At 33.4% G+C, this 24,198-nt stretch overlaps 1 protein-coding gene across 2 annotated transcripts in view; it reads right to left on the bottom strand.

Moving 5' to 3' along the window:
- Positions 1 to 1,182: 1,182 nt before the first annotated feature.
- The window catches only part of LOC128246716 (polyamine-transporting ATPase 13A3-like), a 60,673-nt gene continuing 37,657 nt past the window's right edge, over positions 1,183 to 24,198 (bottom strand). The window contains exons 20-31 of one of the 2 annotated variants that reach the window (XM_052965089.1): positions 20,747 to 20,871; positions 19,887 to 20,056; positions 19,171 to 19,290; positions 18,345 to 18,424; positions 16,803 to 16,955; positions 10,191 to 10,287; positions 9,748 to 9,820; positions 8,629 to 8,779; positions 8,200 to 8,345; positions 7,691 to 7,779; positions 7,298 to 7,381; positions 1,183 to 6,412 (exon numbers count right to left, since the gene is read on the bottom strand). In XM_052965089.1, the coding sequence (XP_052821049.1) occupies positions 5,891 to 6,412; positions 7,298 to 7,381; positions 7,691 to 7,779; positions 8,200 to 8,345; positions 8,629 to 8,779; positions 9,748 to 9,820; positions 10,191 to 10,287; positions 16,803 to 16,955; positions 18,345 to 18,424; positions 19,171 to 19,290; positions 19,887 to 20,056; positions 20,747 to 20,871 (1,810 nt within the window). In that variant the 3' untranslated portion in view covers positions 1,183 to 5,890. The remainder of the gene's footprint in view (positions 6,413 to 7,297; positions 7,382 to 7,690; positions 7,780 to 8,199; positions 8,346 to 8,628; positions 8,780 to 9,747; positions 9,821 to 10,190; positions 10,288 to 16,802; positions 16,956 to 18,344; positions 18,425 to 19,170; positions 19,291 to 19,886; positions 20,057 to 20,746; positions 20,872 to 24,198) is intronic. The other variant, XM_052965090.1, reaches the window with a different exon arrangement.

Below are 24,198 nucleotides of genomic sequence, written 5' to 3'. Positions count from 1 at the left end.
TCATGTAAAGGTCACACTGACCTTGACCTTTGACCCACTGACCTCAAAATCAATAGGGTTCATCTGCTGGTGATGACCAATACACATACCAAGTATGAGGTCCCTCGGTCAAAGCGTTCTCAAGTTATTGATCGGAAACCATTTGGTATTCCGACCGACCGACCGACAGACAGACAGACCGACCGACCGACCGACCGACCGACCGACATGTGCAAAACAATATACCCCACTTTTTTCAAAAGGGGGCATAATAAATAAATTCCAGTGAATACTATAATTATTGGACCCCCCGGCAGGGGACCAGGGGATGGGTCGGAATTCCAGGGGATTTTCCCCCCCACCGGAGGATATGGCATGTATGCATGTGAAATAAACAAAGTTCAACTTCAACTGCATTTTATCTTATAAAATCAAAACAATACCGGTACCTTTGTTGGGTTGATGTGTGTGTATTTTTTGTGTGCAGAAATAAAGTTATTGGTCTTTTATAAATGTATTTCAGACTTTTAAAGCTTGACAAGAATAGGACGGATTACAACAACAGTCAAAGGGTGCTTAAAAATTGTTCACACTGTATACTGAGATAAATACAAGCAGCATATTTTTCCTTCTCCTTTTCAGCAGTAAAATACACGTTAAATAGGTTGTCTAGATTCCGATCCAGAGTTTCTGCATTATACCTACATATGACAATCAGCTACTAAAATTGCAGCTGTAATTTGAATGTCAGGGGGTAAGTGACCAATACCCCTAAAGTGGTTCTCAAGTGTGATTAAAAGGTCATTTAGAAAGGAATAAAAGCAATGAAATGTTTGGATGAAAAAAGAATTGAGCCATACGCATGAACAGATGCTTTTTAGAGGTAGGGACACAGGTCTTGCATGCCACTGTTGTCTTGACATGTCGAACAGATGTGGAAAAATCTGTCCATCCATGAGAAAATAGCAGGCCAGACACGACCTATACTCTTTGTCCTTATATGCAGCATTCTGTAGTAAACAAACACTAATGGTGACCTTGAACTAGAGGTAGGGACACGGGTCCTGCACATGACAGGTCATCTTGGTATGGCAATCACATGTGGCAAGTAATTTTAAAATACGGTATGTCCATACAAGAGAAAGTTACAGTCGGAACAAGAGAAATTAAGCTGGATGGGTGGACAGACAGATGGACGGTGTGATTTTAATATGCCCACTTCCTCGGTGGATGAATATGGAGAACAAAAAATTTATATAAATGCATATACAAAGCCCACTCTACAATTAGAGTTAAACATAATACAACCATTTCAAACATAAATAGCAAAACTGAAACATTAAAACATCAATTTGTTTAAACAACACAGGTATTCCAACCATTTCGAAAAAGCATTTACATACATATCATTATACCTCATACAACCTTGGCAATTTATTGTATCATAAAAGATGAATTCATTATGAAGCATTATTATTATTCTTTTTAAAGGGGATTTTTTTAACCTTCATAGGGGAAATATATATACTTTTTCAAAAGGGGAATGGGCTAAAAAACACACCTGAATATGCAATAGAAATAGGAAGTTTCTATCAATTTTAAATGCTTTGTATAGAAAACTAGTCTTTTTTTAACATATTTTTTATTTAAAGGTATGAAATAGAATTAAACTTATGCTTAATACACTCACTTCAAACGTGAAAAGCAAAAAGTAACAATAAAAACAACATTTTTTTTAAACAACACATGTAATTTCAACCACTTAGAAAAAGCATTTACATACATATCATTATACCTCAAACAACCTTGGCAATTTATTGTATCATAAAAGATGAATTCATTATGAAGCATTATATTTATTTCATACCTGTTATATTTCGGTCTAAAATTGCATGATTTGAAGTTTTGAACATTAAATATGAATACTTTACACACTGTGTTTTCAGATTCCATATCACATAGTGGCCTGTGCAAATCTACTTAAACAACACTACATGAAAGAAATAGCAAGCTTTTCGTTGAAGTTAAATGCTCTTGTACAGAAAACTATTACCATTTCCATTTCGAAAATACTTTAACAGGCATGAAATAAAAGAAAAACTATATTACACACTGTTCTGGATTCCGAATCACATAGTAGCCTTGTGTGTATGAATATTAAAACTACTACAGCAATATTAGAAGAAAATATAGGATATTTTCGAATTTATATATATAAAACATTGAATTTATATGCTTTTGTACAGAAAGCTTTTATCTTCTCTATTTCAAAAATATTTTCAAGGCATGAAATAAAAAATATACTTTGTAAGTCTGTGGGATTGTATTACTTATCGTTGCTTGTGTTCTGTTATATCGCACTCCGACTTAGGTCTTCTGCCATATGGACTGTATTCATGACCTTGAAGTCATACAACCCTGCAGATCAAGCAACTAACATAATATTACCTAAAAAATCACATGTGACAATTTCTAGTATCTATTCATGCAAAAAAATTGTTTTAGTTTCCTTGCTAAAACACATAAAGCGTATTTGATGGTACAGTTAATGATGCAGTCTATTTAAGAAATATTACACACCACTGAGGGTCATATGACTTTATAAGGACCGGCTAGTCAGCCACCGAAAGTGTATATGGACCAAGGCGCTAAATGCCATCCAGTTCAATGGATAATGTAATTACTAATATGTCTATAGTCAGCAAGAACACATAAACTATACGCATATGGAAGACCCCATGATAGTTGACTTCAAGTGTAGGGTAGTGCTGAAGTAAGAGGTAGTCATTATGTAACAAACACACATGCCAAGAAGTTTTAAGATCCCTCCTTGTGTAACAAAGTTACCACCGAGACACTACCAACTACACTCTATGTGCATATGTGCAGCATTCCGTTAAGGATTTAACTTTGAATTTTGACCTTGAAGTTTGAGGTATAATGGTCACGTTACACATTGCCTTTATGTACTAAAAACATGTTACAATTTATTTTTAAATCCCTTCGTACATGACATTGTTATAAGCCTCAATGGGACCAACTATACTCTGTGTGCGTTTCATAATCATAAAACTCTAAGAGTGACCTTGAACTTTGAGGTAGGGTCGTTGCACCTCACATATTATGAAATCAGTTGAGCAGGCAAGCAATCTGCAGCATTATACCTACAGCTGTCACTGAAGATGTTATAAACCCCCTACACAATCGCTGTTTTGAAAAAAAGAATCATAATACATAAAAGCTACATACATATATATAAATATATATATATATAAGAATGAAGCAAAACTGTATATATTATAAGTACTTTTCTTGTGCATTTTATACAATTATTATGCGTTCTTGTTTTAAAATGCAGTTGAAAGACAATGGAATAGTTCTAATGAAAATTACAAATTACATGCAATTGTACCCCGCACATGTTACATTATACATAATATACATAAAGGTATGGACAGTTCTACAAGAGAATAAACATAAATTATGCTGAAATCAATTCATGTAAGAAGCTTGGCAGCTTTAGCTGTGAAATACATGTTACCGATACAAATGAATGCTGGATATATATATATATATATATATATATATATATATATATAGGAATATATATAAATATATGTGAGATAATTAGCAGCTTTAGCTGTGAACTCTTTGTTACAAGTGAATGCTATAATATATTGAGGATAACAGTTTGTTTCAATGTAAGATTGTGATATATTTCACCGAGTGAGAACCAAAAGATATATTCACTTATGGTTTTCACCCAGTGAAATATATTGCTATCTTAAAAAGAATAATTTTTCAATTCATTGTATGTCTAAAATTGGAGTTAAAAGTCATAATTTTAGAAAAACGGGCTATTTTGTACGCGCACATAAAACCATTTCCAAAGTGAGGTCGTTAAAATTGTGCCCCAGCCCTGTGCGCTCGATTTGGAATTAAGAGCGGGCAAAAATTTCAAAACAGTGAAAATATCATTTCACTGATAAATCTCTATAAATAACCTGAAAGCAGATATTAATAAAATGCTGAAATATATAATAAGGAATAACAAAATAAATAGTGAAATGTAGCTACACTTAACAAAACAAGTGAATGGCTTATAATATAAATTTACCACTTAAGATATCACATGTACAAAAAAGCTAGTCCTATCTTTGAGTCACTGGTGACCCCATATAATTTGGATATCATTTTAAAGGGTATCCATTGATTTTTAAAATGTACCATAAATGTCACTGAACATACATTATATATGAAGTTATCAAAGTTCTATTATTCCAACTGAAATTGGATGGGAATATGGCCTTTTTGCAATTTTCAAAAAGCTTGTTTGTTATATTGGTTTTAGTATTACAGTCAAATCCGGTTGGCTCTATATCACAGGAATTGGCCAAAATAATTGGAGCCTCGTGAATATCAAGCCATGTGGGAATGCTAACACAGAGTAAATATAAATCTGATCTTTACATCAAGTTCGAGCCAATGAGAAAATCGAGCCAAGCAATATCAAGCCAACAAGTTTTGACTGTATTTTATTAATATATACACCCACTAAACATAAAATCCTTTGAAACAATACCAAAACAACATTGGAACAACAGGTATGCGAAAATCACACCACTGTACATCCAATACCTTCAAGTATTTGCCTTGATAAATAAAAAATAAATAAAATTCAATCACAAAGAAATACACACAGGCCAATACATATTAATACAAACAAACAAAGTCTAATTACATCCTACGCAAACAGATTTCTCTCTGTTCGGTGTCTAATAATAACAACCTATTTCAATAATGTGAGTCCAGGCCAGAATTTATTTTCACATATCATATTTTTTTTCATACGACTCCATGTATAAGATGTAACATATACAACAAAAACAAATAATAACATTTTTAAAAATATCCTTAATCAACCTGAAAATTAATACATTAATTGATCAATGTTAATAAATAAATAATAAACTCAAGTAAATGTGATTGGAATAAGGCATTTTAATAATACAACAGTAAAAATATAACACTAAAATCTTAAATATAAATTTTTCTTTTAAAAAGGCATATAAAATACAATATAATATAATAAGTAAATATTGGAGATATTTTTGCTAATATGCAAAATTAATTGTTGACAAGCTCAAAATTTCAGATAGACAATGCAAACAAAAGATCTATTCAAATTCAAGTACATGGGGTTTTCACAGTTGGTTATAAATAAATCTCTTGTTTGCTGAGCTGTTATGATTCTTGTTCAAAAGCATTTTGAAGCAACTTACATGGGCATAGTGCTATTTGAGAATACCACTTAATAGCCCTCTGCGTAACTAAGCAACAATCTGTATCAATATAGATAAAAATAAATAAATTCATCAGATTCCTGAAATAGAATAAGTTGACCAATAGAACGAGCTGGAAATATTAAGCCCTGCCCTCTGAAATTACACATGATTTTTACATTTCATATGAATACAGAATTTTCAATACAACAACCTAAATCAAAATAGCGCTTTCCATGACACAGCTAAATTCCAGCCACATGGACCTTGGTGGCATTCTAAGCTAATTTACTGTTGATTGGGGTTTTGTTGCCGAGCCCTCGATAGATAACAGCTTAAGCACCGCTCCCCTAGTATATGGTAAACTAGGAAACTTGAGCAATCAGTCAAAGATAAAAAATAGCTTCAAAACATATCGGAGAAGCAAAGCCAAAGACTGATAAATTTGATCAATTACAGAATTTAGACCTCTAATATACAAGGTGACATTATTTTTATCACATGGTGAAGATGGATGATGCTAAATGGAAAATACATAGTGATTCAATAAATTATTAAAGCTAAAAATACTTGCATTGAAATATAAACATAATTCTTAATTGAAAAATAAGCTAGATAAAACGCCTATATCAAACAGACTGGTTTTCATTTTTGATCTCTTCAGGAATACCTTTAAGGCTGACGATAGTGTCACAGTCTACTGAAGCTGTTTGTTCCTTAATTTGTTCATCAATGAAAGAATTGGAGGATGAAAATGTATTATCAGTAGCATCATCCCCATCTGCATTATTTGGACTAACAGGAAAGTCAGAAGAAACTGTTGCAACAGAGCTCATGGAGACATATGGCTGATCTGACAATGATGTCCTTGGGGTATATCCCGAAGCAGATGACAAGATAGTTGAGCTGTTACACATATTTTTGCTCCCGATCTTTGGCAACATCGCTTCAGTCTCTTCTGCACTGGTCTCAGCCATGTTGGTATCATTTCTATAATTGGCAATGATGGGATCCTTGCCAACCGGCGGCCAGTTAGGTGTTGAGATGATCTCATCTTCAATGTGGCTGTATTCATACTTGAGACTCGGAAAACATTTCTCTCTTAACTGCCGGAACTTTCTCCTGAATATTTCATGGTCCAACAGGAATGCCTTTAAGATAGAATGATAAATTAAGGTTTTGAAAATGAAGTAACAAATGACAAAGATTGACTTTCACTTCATTGACCTCAAAATTCTTCTCAGCAACTGATTTTTTTACATTTGTCTTTCTTAGATCAATATGACATTTTAAATCTCAAACATGCGTTTAATATTTCAATTGCTTTAAAAAATTGCACTTTCTAGGACAAAATAAATAACATTATATACATGTGACATCAAATGAAACAATGACACATGCTACTAGTGATCTAGGCTTCCTCCCTGATAATCGATAATATAAGCAAATCATACACTATCTGACAATCAGCAACATTGTCATTGCCTAATCGATTAATCAAAGTTTTTTCTTTAAATTATTTCTACGAAAACATCTATCTGTATAAACGTCTTCAGTCAGTATTCTATTTTTCTATCACTTTTTGATGTGTGAATAGAAGGAAAGCTTGTATGAAGCACATTAGAAGAAGTACCATCTCCTGCACAATCTCATCTGCAGTTACCTCCCTTGATGAGCAGGGAAGACAAAGGGAAGTAACTGCTGCATGGAGTTTGTACAGGGCACACAATCTTTTTCAAATGTTTTTTTTGGTTATACAGCTTCTGGAAGATAACTTTAAAAGTGGCTGATGGCAATGAGGATTGTATGTAAAAAACATTAAAAAAAACAAGTAATCATATTGGTGTTTCAGTACAATACAATTTAATTTAATAATTTATACGGTAATACTGATTGAAATCAGAATATTGTTGAGTAATTGCATATTAGCTGATAAACTGATGTTGGAAATCCCTGTCGATCGACAATAACTACTTGCTGCAATATAAAGGCATATTTGTGAATAATAATCAAATATGAACAAGATTGAAATGTACCTCAAATATAACAGAAAGAAGACAGTTGACTGTGGCCAATCCAAAGAATATCAGTCTGAACGTTACACTGGGTGGACTTTGTAGCTGAAAAACACAAAACCAGTATGTCATCTTTTAAAATTTAATTCATATGAATGTTAATACAGCTAAAACAATCTCTGCTATTAAAAGTGAAGACTTGTGATTAATAACTCTTGTTTACCTGTGTCTTAGTCTCTTAGATAAATGTGCTTTGAGTTCAAAGAGATCATCACTTCATGTTTTAAATACTTTTCAATGGTTCTTAATTTCCCATTATTATCAAGAGTTATATCATAACTTAGGGTTATTCCGAATAAAGAGCTTGAATATGCTTATAGAAAGTGTCACTTGTTTTACAAGTTCAGCTATTACCTCAAAGAAGTCTTGCATCCAATCCAGAGGGTAGACAGCCAGCCAGGAGCTGAAGGCAAAACACACCAGCAGGTTCAACATGAACAGGTCTGAAATAAAACAAGCGAGTTGTGATTATCATACGGTCAGATAAGATTATAATACAACAAAATAGCCTTACATTTAAAGCCCAACTGTCTGTCCAATATATTTGTTTATAATATGAATAAAGAAATAAATGGCAGGTAATTGAACAAATTTCTGACAGATTTTTAAACCATTTTCTGTTACTGAAATCAGTCTAAAATTTGTCTAGACCGGCTTTTAGAAGCTCTGATGTACAGTGTAAATGCATGTCACATCAAAGTTTAATATCAATTAAGGTTCTAAAGATTATCAATCAACAATCTTGGCAAATATTTATTTACATATCAACATAAGTTATCAAATACTGATACAGCAAGGGAAGTTACTATGTATTTGCATGCTTTATGATTCAATTCATTGACGTCATGACATGCTGAACTCACAGTTAGTGTAGATAGCCTTCCTGTAGGGGGCGCCCTTGGAGAAAGCGACGGCAAGAATGATGTACTGGAACATTGAGACACTGAACACGGCTGCATTCTCGTAACACATGAAGTCGTACTCTTCCTCAGACACATGGGGCTCAAACCTGGAAGTAGTCATACAATTAGTAATTGAGATCAGGGCCCGGCGTTTCAATAAAGATCGTAAGACAACTTTCTCCGTGTTTGGCGTAACTGTGTTGCAAAAAAAGTATTGTAAGGACATTTATCCCAAAGATTTTGTACATAACTTTACGTTCTTTTAACATATCACTGCAAGATTTATACAGAAGATTTATTTGCGTTCACACTAAACATGTGCCAAGTTTTTAGATTGAATTTCTATTAAAAATAATTCGGCTGACTCAGCAAGTATATATCAAACTGTACCAAGGTTGTTTTTGAATGTAGAGGAAGCTGAACACTTGTGCAGAAATCTGTACAGCCATCTGGAGGATGATGGAACATATCGGCGAGAAGCTGGTCAGACTGAGTTGTGGCGGCTCTTTAACAAGTGATGGGTACGCTTCCGTCCGCCCGTCTGCAAGAGAAAAAATATCCTTTTTAATACATGACATTTTACTTATAAACTAATCAGGAGTGTGTGCTTAAACTTTGATTGATAATATCTATCATGTGTTTTTGGTCCGTATATAAAAGTCGGACCTGGGGCCAATTTGCATTATCTGGTAACGTGGCTTGCCAAGTTACAGGGAATGCTGGGTGCCTGAGGTTCAAATACTTTTTATCTTGACTGGACACAAATGATTGATAATATTCCTTGTATACTTTAAATTATACATTTGAGTAGAAATGGCATAGAAAATGCATTTTCGTACATTGCACCAAAACATGTGTGCAACATTGTTTACTTAAGTTATAATGAGTAATTTTAGATAAATGATGATGTCATGTATTTCTCTAAATAGCCGGTTTAGGTGATTATTTATTTACTTATTAGTTTATTGAATATTGTACAAGTTTATATTTAATTGTGTTTGATTGAAATGTACATGTTATTTTCATAAACTATACAGTTACAGAATTGAGAGATAGCGTTATGATGCTTGTAACTCCATTCAATTTTCCTGCAAGACTTAATTCACGGGAGATGCCAGTTTGATGTGTAAGAAAACTGCTTAAGGCAGTTAAAAAAAAAATACATGTTGATAAAAGAATAATATAATTCTAAAATAAATATATTTTTCAACCTAGTGCAATAACTGCGTAATATAGAAATAGTAGCAAATATTGAGTTCTTGCATCAAGGTGATATATTATTGAATAAATCTTTGCAACAGAATAAAAGCATAGCACATTACATAATGCCTGTACAAATTTAAACATGATAAATAATGGTGATAATGTAAATATTTTTCAAAGCTTTATAATATATGAATGTCTATGACCTTCACAAACCATGTAAACCATCAAGCTGTTGAAAGTTCTTCATTAAAAAATAAAATGCAAGCAAGCCCAGAACATTTAACCATAACAATGGGTACTCACAAGTTACACTGAGTGTGGTCAGCAGTGCAAGGTCGATGTACAGGAACTCAAAATCTGTGAGGTTTGAGTCAACCTGAAATATGCAGAATGGTGATTTTAACCTTTCTCAAGCTAGGCATGGGATCCGGTTAGGGTTACGACACCATTAACTTACTGTTTTCTACTCAGGAAATGGACTTAAAGCTGTCTTAACAATCCAGCTAAAATAAACAAGTGTTGGGGGTTACTGTTACAGATAAATTAAGTATAAACTTATATAATGAATAAGTCTTCTTCTGACAAATAGCTGTAAACAATTGTTATTCAAAAGACGACAAAGTAAACTGTTCCAAGTTTTTGACATTATATCACTGCTAGTAGGTGAGGATGTGAGGGATGTACACCCTAAGTGGCTTCATACCACTCGTAAGCCAAGTAATAATATAGAGGTATTCAATACTTACATGGTAAAGAATAAGGACGGACACAAACTGTGTTAGGCTGTAACAGGCCATATACTTGAAGATGCCAAAACTTGTCACTAGTGCAGCACGGCCTTCTCTAAAAAGGATTAATATAAATAAATTGTAATTTATTCAGTTTTGTTTTCTAATTAAGAAATTTATTAATCATTAATGAAAACTATGGTCGGCAACATTTTCCTGTCAAGATGATTTATACAAGACACCAACTGCACTAAAAACAGTTGCTGTGTTGCAGAGATGGCTCCTCCGCAACATAAGGTTGCAAAGACAATCTGCTTCAAAAATGAGTTAAAAAAGCATTGTTTTTCTGGAGCTGGGCTTTAAATCTCACCCACTTTTGCGGTCCTACTGAATAGAGCTCTGCCTATGCAACTTGCTCCTACATGTAGTACCCATGTTCTCAGTTAAGCAACGGTCAGAACTGATTCAAACACAAAAAATGCGTAATCAAATTTGATAAATGAATCTGTAATTATTGTTTTTGTTATCATTATTTTTTTAAGCCATTGATAATATTTTGAGAGATTTTGACAAATGTTTTCCGCTAATTGTCAACATGAAAAATTGTCCCATACTGCTTAAAGAAACACAATGATAACAAGAGGGCCCTGAAGGCCCTGTATCGCTCACCTGATCCAATTCAAGTGTGAAATAAGTGTTTTCAAGGTGAGGGCAATTGTGACAAAACTCTTCCCTATCAGCCTTAGACCACAATTTTAAAGGATCATCTTCATTTCAGCTACTTTAGATCATATAAGTTAAAGTAAGATGGTGAATTGGTTATATCCTTTCCGCTACCATAGCCGCCTAATGCAGACCCTAAATTCGGGTGTCCCCATTACCTCTATCATTCACCGGCGAACTACCGCAGCAGTGTAAACCGTACTCAAATTTTCAACTTCTGATTACCGCTATCGTACAGCGTGGGAATACCGCTTATTTTTATAATCATGTACATGTTTTGCTAAAAGCAGAGACTTAAATCTCCCGATTAAAATGCGTTAGCAATTAGGTAAACTGTTTATCAATTTCGAAACAGTACAAAGTTATAACACAATTAAAGAAATCAATTACAAACATTATATAGTACATAAAATAATATAACATAACTCCCTTATAAATCAAGTTTGCATTTCACGAATTAGTGACATATACATTATACCTAATTAGGTAATGTTCTAGTGAAAATGTACATTTTTCCTTTTACTTAAACTCTTTAATAGACACCCTAATACAATAAAATGCATTTTATTGGTTTTATTATGTAACGGCAATTAAAAGATTCACTTATTAATAAATATGACATATCGGCATAACCACGCTCTGGTTGACTTCGGAAAAATACAAAACTCTCATTAATACACTACGGATATGATGAATTATGAACAAATGTAGGAATAACCGTAGACGTGTGTTGTAGTAAGTTGATTGAAGACAATCATCAGTAGGTAAACGCACATGCAAAACAGCGCAATGGTAATCCTGTGATATGTAGGTTGTGGTAATTTTCATCTTCGGTATTGGCTACTTTTTAATGTTTATAAAACTACTATAGGCGAGTTTTGTAGATAGGAATTACTTCTTTGAACAATTTGTTAAGCACATAAAGGATAATATTATGCATTAATACACTCTGGTAGTTCTAGTACAAACATTTCAGGTATATGTATAGCAAAATTGCCGAAGACGTTTAATGTTATGATCAATCTTGGAATTATACCACGTGTGCATGCATATATACGCTATGGCAGTTTTAACTTTTGTAGTAACTCGATATTTATGTCTGTTGTTTTCCTCATAAATACGCTACGGCTAGTATTTGATATTTCTAAAACAGCAATTTTGTACTACAGTAGTAGAAAAAGGTTTTCCAAAATATTTCAAAAGTACAATGCTTAAAAAGATGTTTGTAAGGCAACGTTGCGAAATGTTTTTATTATTTCAATCATATTATGCAGGTGTGTGCTTGAATCAGAGTAAATTGAAAAAAAATCCACATAAACACTCACTGGAATGCCATGTGCGACTAAACTATGTATGAACAAATACGCTATTTTAGCCGTGCTTAATTTTAATGCAGACATCACATTATCACAGTTTTCCGGGCACGTGTCATTCTATGTAAAGTTCAGTAATAAAACAAAAACTTAAACTTATGAATTATGAAGTGGTGTAACAATGTTTTTGTGTCTAGTTCATTGTTGTTTGGGACCTTGACGTGTACCCCTTAACAGGGCCTATTTTTTACTCTTCAACTAATGGGCTTGTCCCTGTAGTTTTCATTCTTTATACATATTTTTGTTTATTTTAGTATTTACACATGCATAGAGCGATTATAAAACAATATGTTTTTTTTATCAAATAAATCAGAAAGGAATTAAAATAACAATTTGTTCTCTATCATGATATTTTACACACATGTTTATTCATTTCCTATATAAATGTATACTTATAGGACTAAAATCCAAATACGGATTTACAATTAATTCATACATCAAGGTTATGAAATGTAAAGATCATTTATTTACATCATAGGAACTTGAGGAATACATAGCGATAAAATCAAACATGACGAAAATCAATAATGATAATAATTTTTCTCCTATCAACAAAGAACACATGTAAATAATTATATAATAGAAAAACATAGACCAAAACATAAATTAAAGTATTTTGACTGTAACTATTATATTGCTAAAAATATCGCAAGATTTGTCACGGGAAACAACACCAGTATAATCACAGCATGCGAAACGGCAACAGAGTTTAGTGGAGTTTCTGGTGCAATGCAATCATCGGTCTGTAAAAAGAAATCACGTATTGATGAATATTTGTTATAAAGACACGTTGTTAGCGACAATTGCATTGTATATATGTGTAATTTCGAAAAATATGTCCTCATTTTAAGCATGAAATGTTTAATTCTATAAAAACCTTAAAAAAACAAACATTATTCGTCCCTTCATGAACAAACGGTTGACACCTGAACAACATTTTGTTATGATTATTCCATCAATACTATATTGAAATTTAATTTTAATACATGATTGATCTAAACGGCGCTTTCTTGTACTAGACTCTGAAATTCAAGATGAAATTAAACAGTAGAAATAATTTAATGTATGCATTTTCGTGAACTTCAGAGGCCGTTCATTATTTCGATGTAAGGGTCATTTCAAAATGCAATTATATAAAAAACATAAATTATTGATTTTTTTTTACATCATGAGTTGTTGTTTTCCGTTCCTCTGTGTTTCTAGAGCCATAGTCTTGTTGGACTTGACCTCCATTCGGCCTTTCCTAGAGGTAATGCCACGATACGAAATAAAACATTCCCTTAAATAAAATAACATTTCATTTAAGTTTAATTTTTTAAACATTAGAATTATTCTTGTGCAGGCTGACTCTGCACTGCACATTGCCAAAGAGGTCAAGTTAAAAAATGTCGCTTGTTTGTTTGGATTTCCTTATACGTGTGCTATTCCCGCCGATAAGTTGTTCTGCAACCTAAAAACAGAAACATAAAACATTAAACAGCTGATTGATTTTAAAAGGTGTTGTTCATGTTTCATTTTGGTGGTACATGCAACGATCAATATGTTACTTAACCTGATTATGGTTACTATTTAACATTCTACAGCATGTTTGTAATATACTGTAAAAAAAGTATTACCATTCTCTCAAACAGCTTATAGGTAGCCGGAGGGTTGACGCTTTATACATGATGAATCACAAGCGAGATGTCCACGGCAAACCACACAAAATAGGTCCACAAATAAGCGCTTTGTGTTGGTACACTGTAAATGTTGACTGCCTACAACACCCATGTTCTTTTTTAATTAAAAAATAACTTTGATGCATGTTTTTCCCATTTTCCTTTTGTATTTACTTCTTCCGCCAAAACCTTGTTCTGCCGGCTATTTATTATAGGATTGAAACATGTCATCGGGTTGCACACATGTTTTGATTATTCCCATGCAGTGGACATAAGCTTCCGGTCCGAAATATTTCATGCCATGTGTCCCCCTCTGCTGAGCATCCTAACTTTGCCATCTCTTTTCGTGGACTGATTTTGCGATTGACCAATATGTCCTTCCGGTGTTTAATGCGTGACACGAATGTATAGATTTTTTCCAAACGCCAGAGGAACTTATGTTTTAAACTTGTCGACAAATACAACATGATCATCCTGAGTGTGATGTTTTCTCTTCAGTTCTCTACAACTGTTTGAGTCAACCCTACTTCTATCTTTTGACGTAAGTACGCCTGGTAATTCCTGAGATACCCCATGACACACGGAGCACCAACGATTCTTGAATGGTGACCGTGACATTTGATCATTGCTTCATCGACAGATATGTATTGATGCATGTTGTATTAAGTCATGCTCCTTTCCCATACAACTTTCATAACAGAGGTCACTTTGGTTCCAATGTAACCTTGATGCGACCTTGTGATATTTGTCCGGTTGGTTTATTGTCTATTGCAGTGGTTTTCATGGCAACTGTGACAGCTATTTTGTAATGGATGTTCTGTTGATATATTTGCAGTCACTATGGTTTCCATGATACCTTTATAGCGATCACGTAATAGATGTCAGGTTGGATTTATAAGAAAGTTATAGCATATATTTCAACAGTTTTAAAAGGAAGCGTAACTAGCGTTAAATGACCTTCAAAGGCAACGTCGCCTTTGAAATGGGTTGTGTTATGTTGATTACGTATTATGTTTATATAGGAAATACTGCTGCATAGTTTTGCATACTTCTAGATTCAAGAACGCTACCAAAGTGCACTTAAGTGACTGAGTTAGTTTAATTCAAACATGAAATGTCTACCTTATCGAAGTTAACACACAGTCCGTAAAACAAATATCACAGTAATACCACTGTGCAGTTTTGCTCATTTCTTAAATTTAACAGTGATACCACAGCGTACTCCCGATACAAGAGGAAAAACATAACCATGCTGTTTTATTAAAGCAAATTTTTAAAATTCACAATCCTTCTTATTTTAATGAAAAACGTACCACAAATTTGTGGAAAATGTGCATTTTGCGGCTGTGGAACTGGACGTACCTACTTTTTCGGTACGTTTCAGTCGTCTACAGTATTCCTACAGTAAAACAGTAGTGGTAACCAGCACCCTTGAAAAATTGATCTGCATGAGGCGGCTACGGTAGCGCGTCGATGTACGGTAGCGGTATTCGAAAGGATATGGGCTTTACCGCATACCAATTCAGGTTATATGGTGCCAAACAGGACTAAAGATTTTGGTTTCACATTTCATTCACATCCAAATATAATCATGAGGTATGGATAATTCACATTTATACCTTAAAATATATAACTTAGATCCTTCCTAGTGACCAAGTGTTTTTTTAATATCACGGATGATTTTTTTAATATCAAGGATGACCCAGTTGCAAACCTTACCTTGCTGTAATAAGTACATTCTGACAAGGTTTCATATAGATAAAGTAGAAAATATGGCTTAAACAGTGTTTTAACAATGTTTTCTATGATTTGACTTCGAGACCTAGTTTTTGAACTCAGGTTACCCAGTTTCAAACTTGACATAGACTTCATAAACACAAATATTCTGACATATTTTCATGGTGATCAAAGAGAGAATGTAACCTCTACATTGTTTACAAAGTTTTTCTATGATTTGATCAAGTGGCCTGGTTTTTGACCTATGATTACCCAGTTTCAAACTCTACCTAAAGATCATCAAGAATAACATTCTGATAAAGTTCTATGAACATATGGTCATAAATGTGGCCTCTAGAGTGTTAACATTTTGACCTGGTGACCTAGTTTTTGACCGCACATGACCCAGATTCGAACTTGGCCTAGAGCTAATCAATATAAACATTCTGACTAAGTTTCATGAACATACAGTCATAAATGTGACCTCTAGAGTGCTAACAAGCTTTACCTATGATTTGACCTAATGACCTAGTTTTTGACCACACATGACCCAGATTCAAACTTGACTTAGAGATTATTAATATAAACATTCTGACCAAGTTTCCTGAAGATACAGTCATAAATGTGACCTCTATAGTGTTAACAAGCTTTTCCTTTAATTTGACCTAGTGACCTAGTTTTTAACCCCAGATAACCCAATATCGAACAACGTCCAAGATTCTATTAAGGGTTACATTCTGACCAAGTTTCATTAAGATTGTGCCATAATTGTGACCTCTAGAGTGTTAACAGTCAAATTGTTGACGACGGACGACGACGATGACGGACGACTACGACGGACACAGGGCGATCACAATAGCTCACGTTGAGCACTTCATCCTCAGGTGAGCTTAAAACAGGTGCCTTATACAGAAGAGCTAAACTATAGGGACTTCAGCTTATACCATACTTTAGCCATAAGATTGCTGTTTCAAAAATACATTTTTTTAAAACATACTACCTATGTCAAACATATCAATCAGTTAAATACTTAAAAATATATATATTCATTTTCCATGTAAAATTTGATTTACTAAATAAATCAAACATAACAGCAAAATTTACCAACTTAATGATAATTTGACTTACAATCATTGATAAGATAGCCAACCACTTTTTACCTTATTACAGTGGGCACACATGTGATGTTGGGATCTTTTGATGTGAAGGGGGAGGCCACTGAAGCCTCAGCCTCTGAGAGTGAAATACCGGTATGAGCCATTTTGAGAGCACCACAGTCATTAGCACCATCACCACACATGGCTACATAATAGCTAGAATGAAATGTTCATCCTTGTTATACAGAACGTAATAGTTAAGGGCCCCTGATTAGTATGAAAATATGTATAATGTATGGCTATTTTTAGAATGAACTCCACCCCACACATTCTCAGTTAAATCCACAGAAATGACCGTGCAATGTACCAATACTCGCACACTTAAGAAAAATGTAATTATATAAAAATACCTCCGAGGATTATTCCTAATTGACAACAAAATATGTTATTTTTTATATTTTCTATAAAGGACGCTCTGATAAGACAAGTATTTTTTGGTGAATAATTTTCTACTTTGTTTGGTGGAAACAATCAATAATCCACCGATGTAAAAAATATTTCACAATGTCAATACTGCTGATAAATAGCATATTTTTTTAGACATTTTTTTTAGTTTTCCTTTATTGAAGCTTGTTTGAACACAAAGTATCATTTGTATAAAAAAATTAATATTCTGGAAATGCCAAAAAAAATGTTTTAACAGGTTGAGTGAATAATTGGTCCCTTACCAGTACACAATGAAAGAGGCCTCTAACACAGATAATGATTTTTTTTATTTTAGCTGTTTTTTTGTTCACACAAAGCTACATAATAGCTCGAATACAGTTAACCCTTTAAGTGCACTTGAAGACATATAAACAACCAATAGAGCAACAGTGAGAAAGCCCTTGACCTTAGATAGTTCCGTAGTGATAACGCTATACTCACTCTACACAAGGTCAGAGCTAAAATGAAATTACACTATTGTTTAAAAAAAAAATGAATTGAGTGATTGATGTCATTATTTGGGTATGAACTCAGTTGGGCTGGATAAAGTGTGTGGAATTATACTTCATTAAATTTCATAACCGGAAACAGTTTATCAAATGACGTCTTTATAACGCAGGAAAAATCTAATCACTTCATAGTTGATATGGTAAATCACTTTTTAACATAATATTGAAATGCTAATGACTAAAATGCAGTTAACAAATCATAAATTCACACTTTTCAACATTTTGATTAAAGTTTTTTGTGGCCTGCTGACACAAGACAAGCAATAACAATTTTCAATTTATTGTGATACCCAATTATTTCAGATCCGAACATATCCGAAGATGGAAAATATTCGCAATTGTCGAAAGGCTGTTCATTTAAGGAATGCAAGTTGAAGTGCAGATATGTATACTTGGAAATATTTGATGAATACAAGGAAGAGCAGCACAGCAGGTATTAAAGCAAGAGTTAGATGCCATGCTATACATGTGTGAATGGATTCAGCCAACATGTTCACTAAAGTTCATAAAAATATCTCCAACGGTTTTTGAGCAATGTATAAGTTTTTGCACATCACTGCTAGATAAATAAGAAACTGATAACTGAAAGGAATGTTCACTTGAGCCTTACCCGAGCTCCTGCAGTCCTTCAACCAGCTGGGCCTTCTGTTCGGGAGACATCCGTGCAAACACCACACCTCGTACTAGCACCTGTAATCATTGGGGATTATTATTACATGTATTGTATATAAAAAGATAAAAATACTTATGCTTTCTGGTAGTTTATAGAAACATGGGGCTTGGACAGAATTTGGGGTGCATCAAACTACAATAAACTGTCATTTAAAATCCTTTTTTAAGCATATAATGAAAAGAATAAAAAGAAAAAAAACATTTGCTTCAATGTAAGAACACAATATTTATCACTTCGTTAACCCCAGAAGTATGTATTTCACTTGTGGCTAAGCCAATTGTGAATTATAGCATTTGGCGCTCATTAGCAATTATCCTCTATATATTGAGGCCACATTAAATATATTTTTGTTTGGCCTGACCAACATCATTGGCCGATTGTTCAGAAGTTAACAACAATATTAGCGTCATTGTTGTTAACTTTTTAACATGAATTATTTGATGATGTGATTATAGAGAATTTTTTCCCAAAGCATGCAACAACTTAGACCCCTTGTGAACTATTTCCAAAGCCTTTTAGATCCATTCAAAGTTACTTTTCGCTGCCTTTAATTATGCCAATACCCAGAAAAAAACACCTTCACAAATGTACAATAGTCAGAAATTACAAGGTCACAATCCTGATCTTTATAATTCTTGAGAAGGATAAAGGTTATACCGGATAGTCATATTGGTAACCTCCAAGCTTCTTTACATTTAGCATCTTAAAAGTATATCAAAATAACCATTTTATCGAAATATTCTGATTTAAATTGAGCCCAAACCTTGGAGAGTATATCAGGGAAGAACTGTCGAAGCACCTGCCAGGATCGACCCGTCGTGGCAAACCGGACGGTGGAACTGTCCTCGTCCACACATATCTGGATATCAGATATGGTTCTTCCCTACAAGCATAACAAGTAATTCTGTTTTATAATTAATGGCAAACATGGAAATGTGTTCAATTTAACAAATGTGAAACAGTTGTTTTGAACAATTGACCCATTCTTTACCATTTCAAATTTCAGCGATGTTTGAGCTTACACCCTTCATCAAATAAAAAAAAATCAGTAATAAAATCAAATTTTAGCATTTAAATGGGACACCAATTACCAGGAAAACATAAGTTTAAGCAATCATCTGATGCTGGCACCTTTTATAGCTGTATCTAAACATCCTATCCATTGGTGAACGGCTTCATGTATTTCAACACACAAAAGAGTTACAGAAGCAAATGCCAATGCTCATCTGTTTTGTTTTGGGTCATACATGGAGCAAAGCTCAATGAATATTAAAATCTAAGCTATGGACCAAGATAGACATGCAGGTATGGTCCATCACAATATGTGTACAAAGTTTTATTTGAATTTGAGTAATGGCCAAGGTTAAAGTCATTGCATGCTGACAACATAGACAATTCCAACACCACTGTGAAGAAGGCTATCACAATACTTTCACAGATTTTCTTTCTAAAAACAGACAAACTAAAATCATTTCCCACCTTCTCTAGCGGCTGTTCCAATCCCGGCACCTTCTCCCCAAGAAACCTGCACTGTGGTTCCAGGCCCTCGGCAGTATCAACTAGCTCTGCCTCCACTAGCACCACTTTCTCTGATGATAGCACCATCTTACAGTCATGGGCAACACTCAGTGCTGTCAGCATGTTGTCTCCTGGTAGAAGAAAACAAATGGTGTCTACAATTTCAAACAAATTTTATTTAAGTTTATTCTGAAAGCGGGTATTCATAAAACATCTTAAGTAATTTTCTAACTTAAGTCATTTTCCTAAGTTAAATACTTACTAATAATAATCAAATTCTTTATTTTCATTAATTTTATGCAATATCCAAACTTCTTTGTAAAGAATGCTAGTACTTTTCTTTAATTTTAACTATGAACATTTTAGGAATTGGAGTTAAGATAAGAAATGACGTCAAGATGTTTAATGCATACTGGCCCTGCTAGCTTATAGGTGAAGCATTCCTTTAAGCGCAGTGCAGTTGTATGGTAGACTTTAACTGTTCAAATTTTCAAAAATCTAAAATCCGTGGTTCAGTTGTGTACAAGGGGCGACTACATAAAATTTATGGACAGTGCAACTCATGACTACCATAACAGAGTATTACTGTGATTATTGCTCTAACCCATGCCCCCCTTTTGAGGTAACTTGTTTCATCGATGTTACATAAATTTTACTGCAATAAAACATCATTTGACAAATCACAAACATTGTATTGGTAAATGCAATTGAAAGAATATGCATTCATCCAATGAGAGTGTAACTATTATACCATGTAGGATCACATGATGTGTGACGAGTCAATAATGCAGCCGGCTCCTATTCATACAATGTACACCCACCTGTGACCATGACAGTTTTGATATTGGCATCCTGCAGTTGCTGTATGACTGGCGTTGTCTCTGGTTTCAACTTGTTTTCCATCACTAGGAGACCAAGAAATGTCAAGTCACACTCAACTTTGTCCCTGGAAAATAACAGCAAACCTAAGACAGGGCTCTGTGATTCCTATCAGTATATTGGTAAATGACTTTCATAGACAATCAAAATACTCAGAATTTACTACTCAGATTAAAATCAACCTAAAATGCTTTATACAGTCCCAGTAGATTTTTTTGTGAGGTAAAATAACTAGAGCTATCACTGAAGGTGATTAATACCCCCGAACACCGCCTCTCATCTTGATTTATCATGGTATGAAGTTTTATGAAATTCCATCTAGTAGTTTTCAAGTTACTGTCAGGACAAAAGTTTGACAACAACACAGAAAAAGGCAATAACTCTGTGATTTGCCAAGATAGTGTAATGATTCATGTACACTGAACTCCTTCTCATTGTGCTGTACCATTGTATAAAGTCTTATTACATTCTATCCGGTAGTTTTCAAGTTATGCTCCGGAAAAGAAAATAGTAACAAAGGGCAATAACTCTGTAATTGGCTGAAATAGAATTGCGGTTCCTGTACACTACACTTCCTCTCATTATGATCTATCACTGTATTAAGTTTTATTAAATTCCATCCAATAGTTTTCAAGTTATGCTCCGGAAAAGAAAAAAGTAACAAAGGGCAATAACTATGTAATTAGCTGAAATAGAATTGCGGTTCCTGTACACTGCACTTCCTCTCATTATGATCTATCACTGTATGAAGTTTTATTAAATTCCATCCAATAGTTTTCAAGTTATGCTCCAGACAAGAAAAAAGTAACAAAGGGCAATAACTATGTAATTGGCTGAAATAGAATTGCGTTTCCTGTACACTGCACTTCCTCTCATTACGATCTATCACTGTATGAAGTTTTATTAAATTCCATCCAATAGTTTTCAAGTTATGCTCCGGACAAGAAAAAAGTAACAAAGGGAAGTAACTCTGTAATTAGCTGAAATAGGATTGCAGTTCATGTACACTACAATCCCTCTGATTATGATCTATCACTGTATGAAATTTTATTAAATTCCATCCAATAGTTTTCAAGTTATGCTCCGGACAAGAAATTAAATTCCATCCATTATTTTTCAAGTTATGCTCCGGACAAGAAAAAAGTAACAAAGGGCAGTAACTCTGTAATTAGCTGAAATAGAGTTATGGTTCTTGTGCAATGCACTTCCTCTCAATGTGCTTTACAATTGTATTAAGTTTTAATAAATTCCATCTGGTAGTTTACAAGTTAATGTCTGGAAAAATATTTGACAGCAAAAAAAACAAATAAAGGGCAATAACTCAGTAATTAGCTATAGTAGAGTTATGGTTCTTGAACATTGCACTTCCTCTCATTGTGCTTTACCATTGTATGAAGTTCCAATGAATTCCATCTAGTACTTTTCAAGTTATACTCCGAACAAAAAAAAGTAACAAAAGGCAATAACTCAGTAATAAGCAAGAATAGAGTCAGTGATTTTTATTTAAATTTTCAAAACCACCTGTGGCTTTACAATTGGGAAAATAAGTGCGTTAATTCCCAAAATTGGGAAAATACAATGAACATTAAAATGGTCATTTAAAATAACCAGTAACAAAGAAACCTATTAAAACAGTTTCAACTCTCTTTAATGACAGTTACTATCATCAACACATGTAAAACATGATTTTTGTGCTAAATGATCCCTATCAATGTTGGGAAATTCTTCATAAATAATAACAAAGGATATAATTTATATAATACTTAATTACATTGGTATTTTCATCATAATATGCACTGACTCTGTTAACACCTTACATTGTTTAATCCCTTGTTTTAACTCTTTGAAATAAACAATTTCTTAATTCCTCTTAAATTGGATACAAAATCTGCTGTCTAATAAAAATGATGACTTTCACAATCATAGAGAGAATGGAATTAATATATCAATATTTTTATTTTTTTCCAATTTCCAAATAGTCTTGTTTGCAATTGATCAAAAAACAAATGAATGAATTTTGTAAAATTTCATCAACATGTTTCCTTCGGCATTCATCAAAAAGTAAATACACCATCATTATAATAAATGAATACTTTGTCATTTCACCCAGTTGTCTACTTTCAGTTTCATTTCTCAGTTCTGTCATTTTCCGATATTGGCAATGAGGCCACTCCTTTTTTATTTTTTGGTTTACAAGAATTTTTGGAAAAATTGTACACCGGGTGGTCGAAAAAAAAAAAGGGAAAAAAGTCACATTTTAAATTTTAAACTGCTATTAATGCATGTTTTAATACACTCAAAGTTTCAAAGTACTAATTAAAGACACAGTTTAAATCTTACATACTGTGCATATAAAACATCAATGAAATTGACTATAAAACATGTTTACATGTATTAACTACACTTTTTTATCAAAGTTACATTGAATATCACTCAGCAAGACATTTGTTTAGCTTTAAGGGTATGCTAAAGCAAAAGTGAATGCATAACACTTAAAAACTGACCAATATTAAATTGAAAAAAAAAGACAAGGCAAATTTTACGCATTAAAATACACAAAAATTGCACTGTATTAAAACAATACATTACATTTTCTAAACATTGTTTCAGTTATTTTAATATTGGAAAATGTCAATAAAGTGAAATAATTACCAATTTTGTAAATAAGAAAGTAACATTTTATGAAGAGCTTTGAGCTTTAATATTGTGAAAACAATTCCTGAAAAACTAAAAACCAAACTAGACCTAGATTTGAGTTTTAATAACCTTACCATGCGGGGTCTTAGTTGTGTGTAACCCTATCCATGCTAAGTCCGGATATTTTCGGACCGGGATATTTACCATGGGATGTTTACCAAATCCATTTCAAATTCAAATCTTGCAGCAAATTACCACATCAGTACATAAAAATCACGTAGCAAAATAATAAATCTAGCATGTGACTTAACTTTATGTACCAATGATAGTAAACTGACAGAGAAATCCATAATTATGTATCGGATATTTTCATCTTCTCCCAACTCCGCCATTTTGTGTCTACAATTGCATCTATACTTCATGCTTGTTTATTTTTCGTTTTAAAGAGTATTCCTTGGTTACAACAACAGATCTCATTTATAGTGAAATATCAAGTTGATTACAAATTGAAATGGACATATTCAAAATAGTTTTCCGTGTTGTTTTATCTAAATGTTTTGTACACAACTCCCGGCATTAGTAAATGTCATTGACACATGTGTTCAACTCTTTCATTGCTTTTACTCTACTATTAACCCAAACATGAATAAACATGCAATCTAGAATAAACACAAGCTTTACATTGACTCAATGACAATTAATTCCAAACCATTCTGTGATTTAAAATCCATAAACACCATCGACCGAACTTGCGAGA

Source organism: Mya arenaria, chromosome 9 (genome assembly GCF_026914265.1).
Source record: "Mya arenaria isolate MELC-2E11 chromosome 9, ASM2691426v1".
NCBI lineage: Eukaryota > Metazoa > Mollusca > Bivalvia > Myida > Myidae > Mya > Mya arenaria.
The sequence above is the reverse complement of the archived record's forward strand: the minus strand, read 5'-3'. Positions and strand labels throughout refer to the sequence as shown.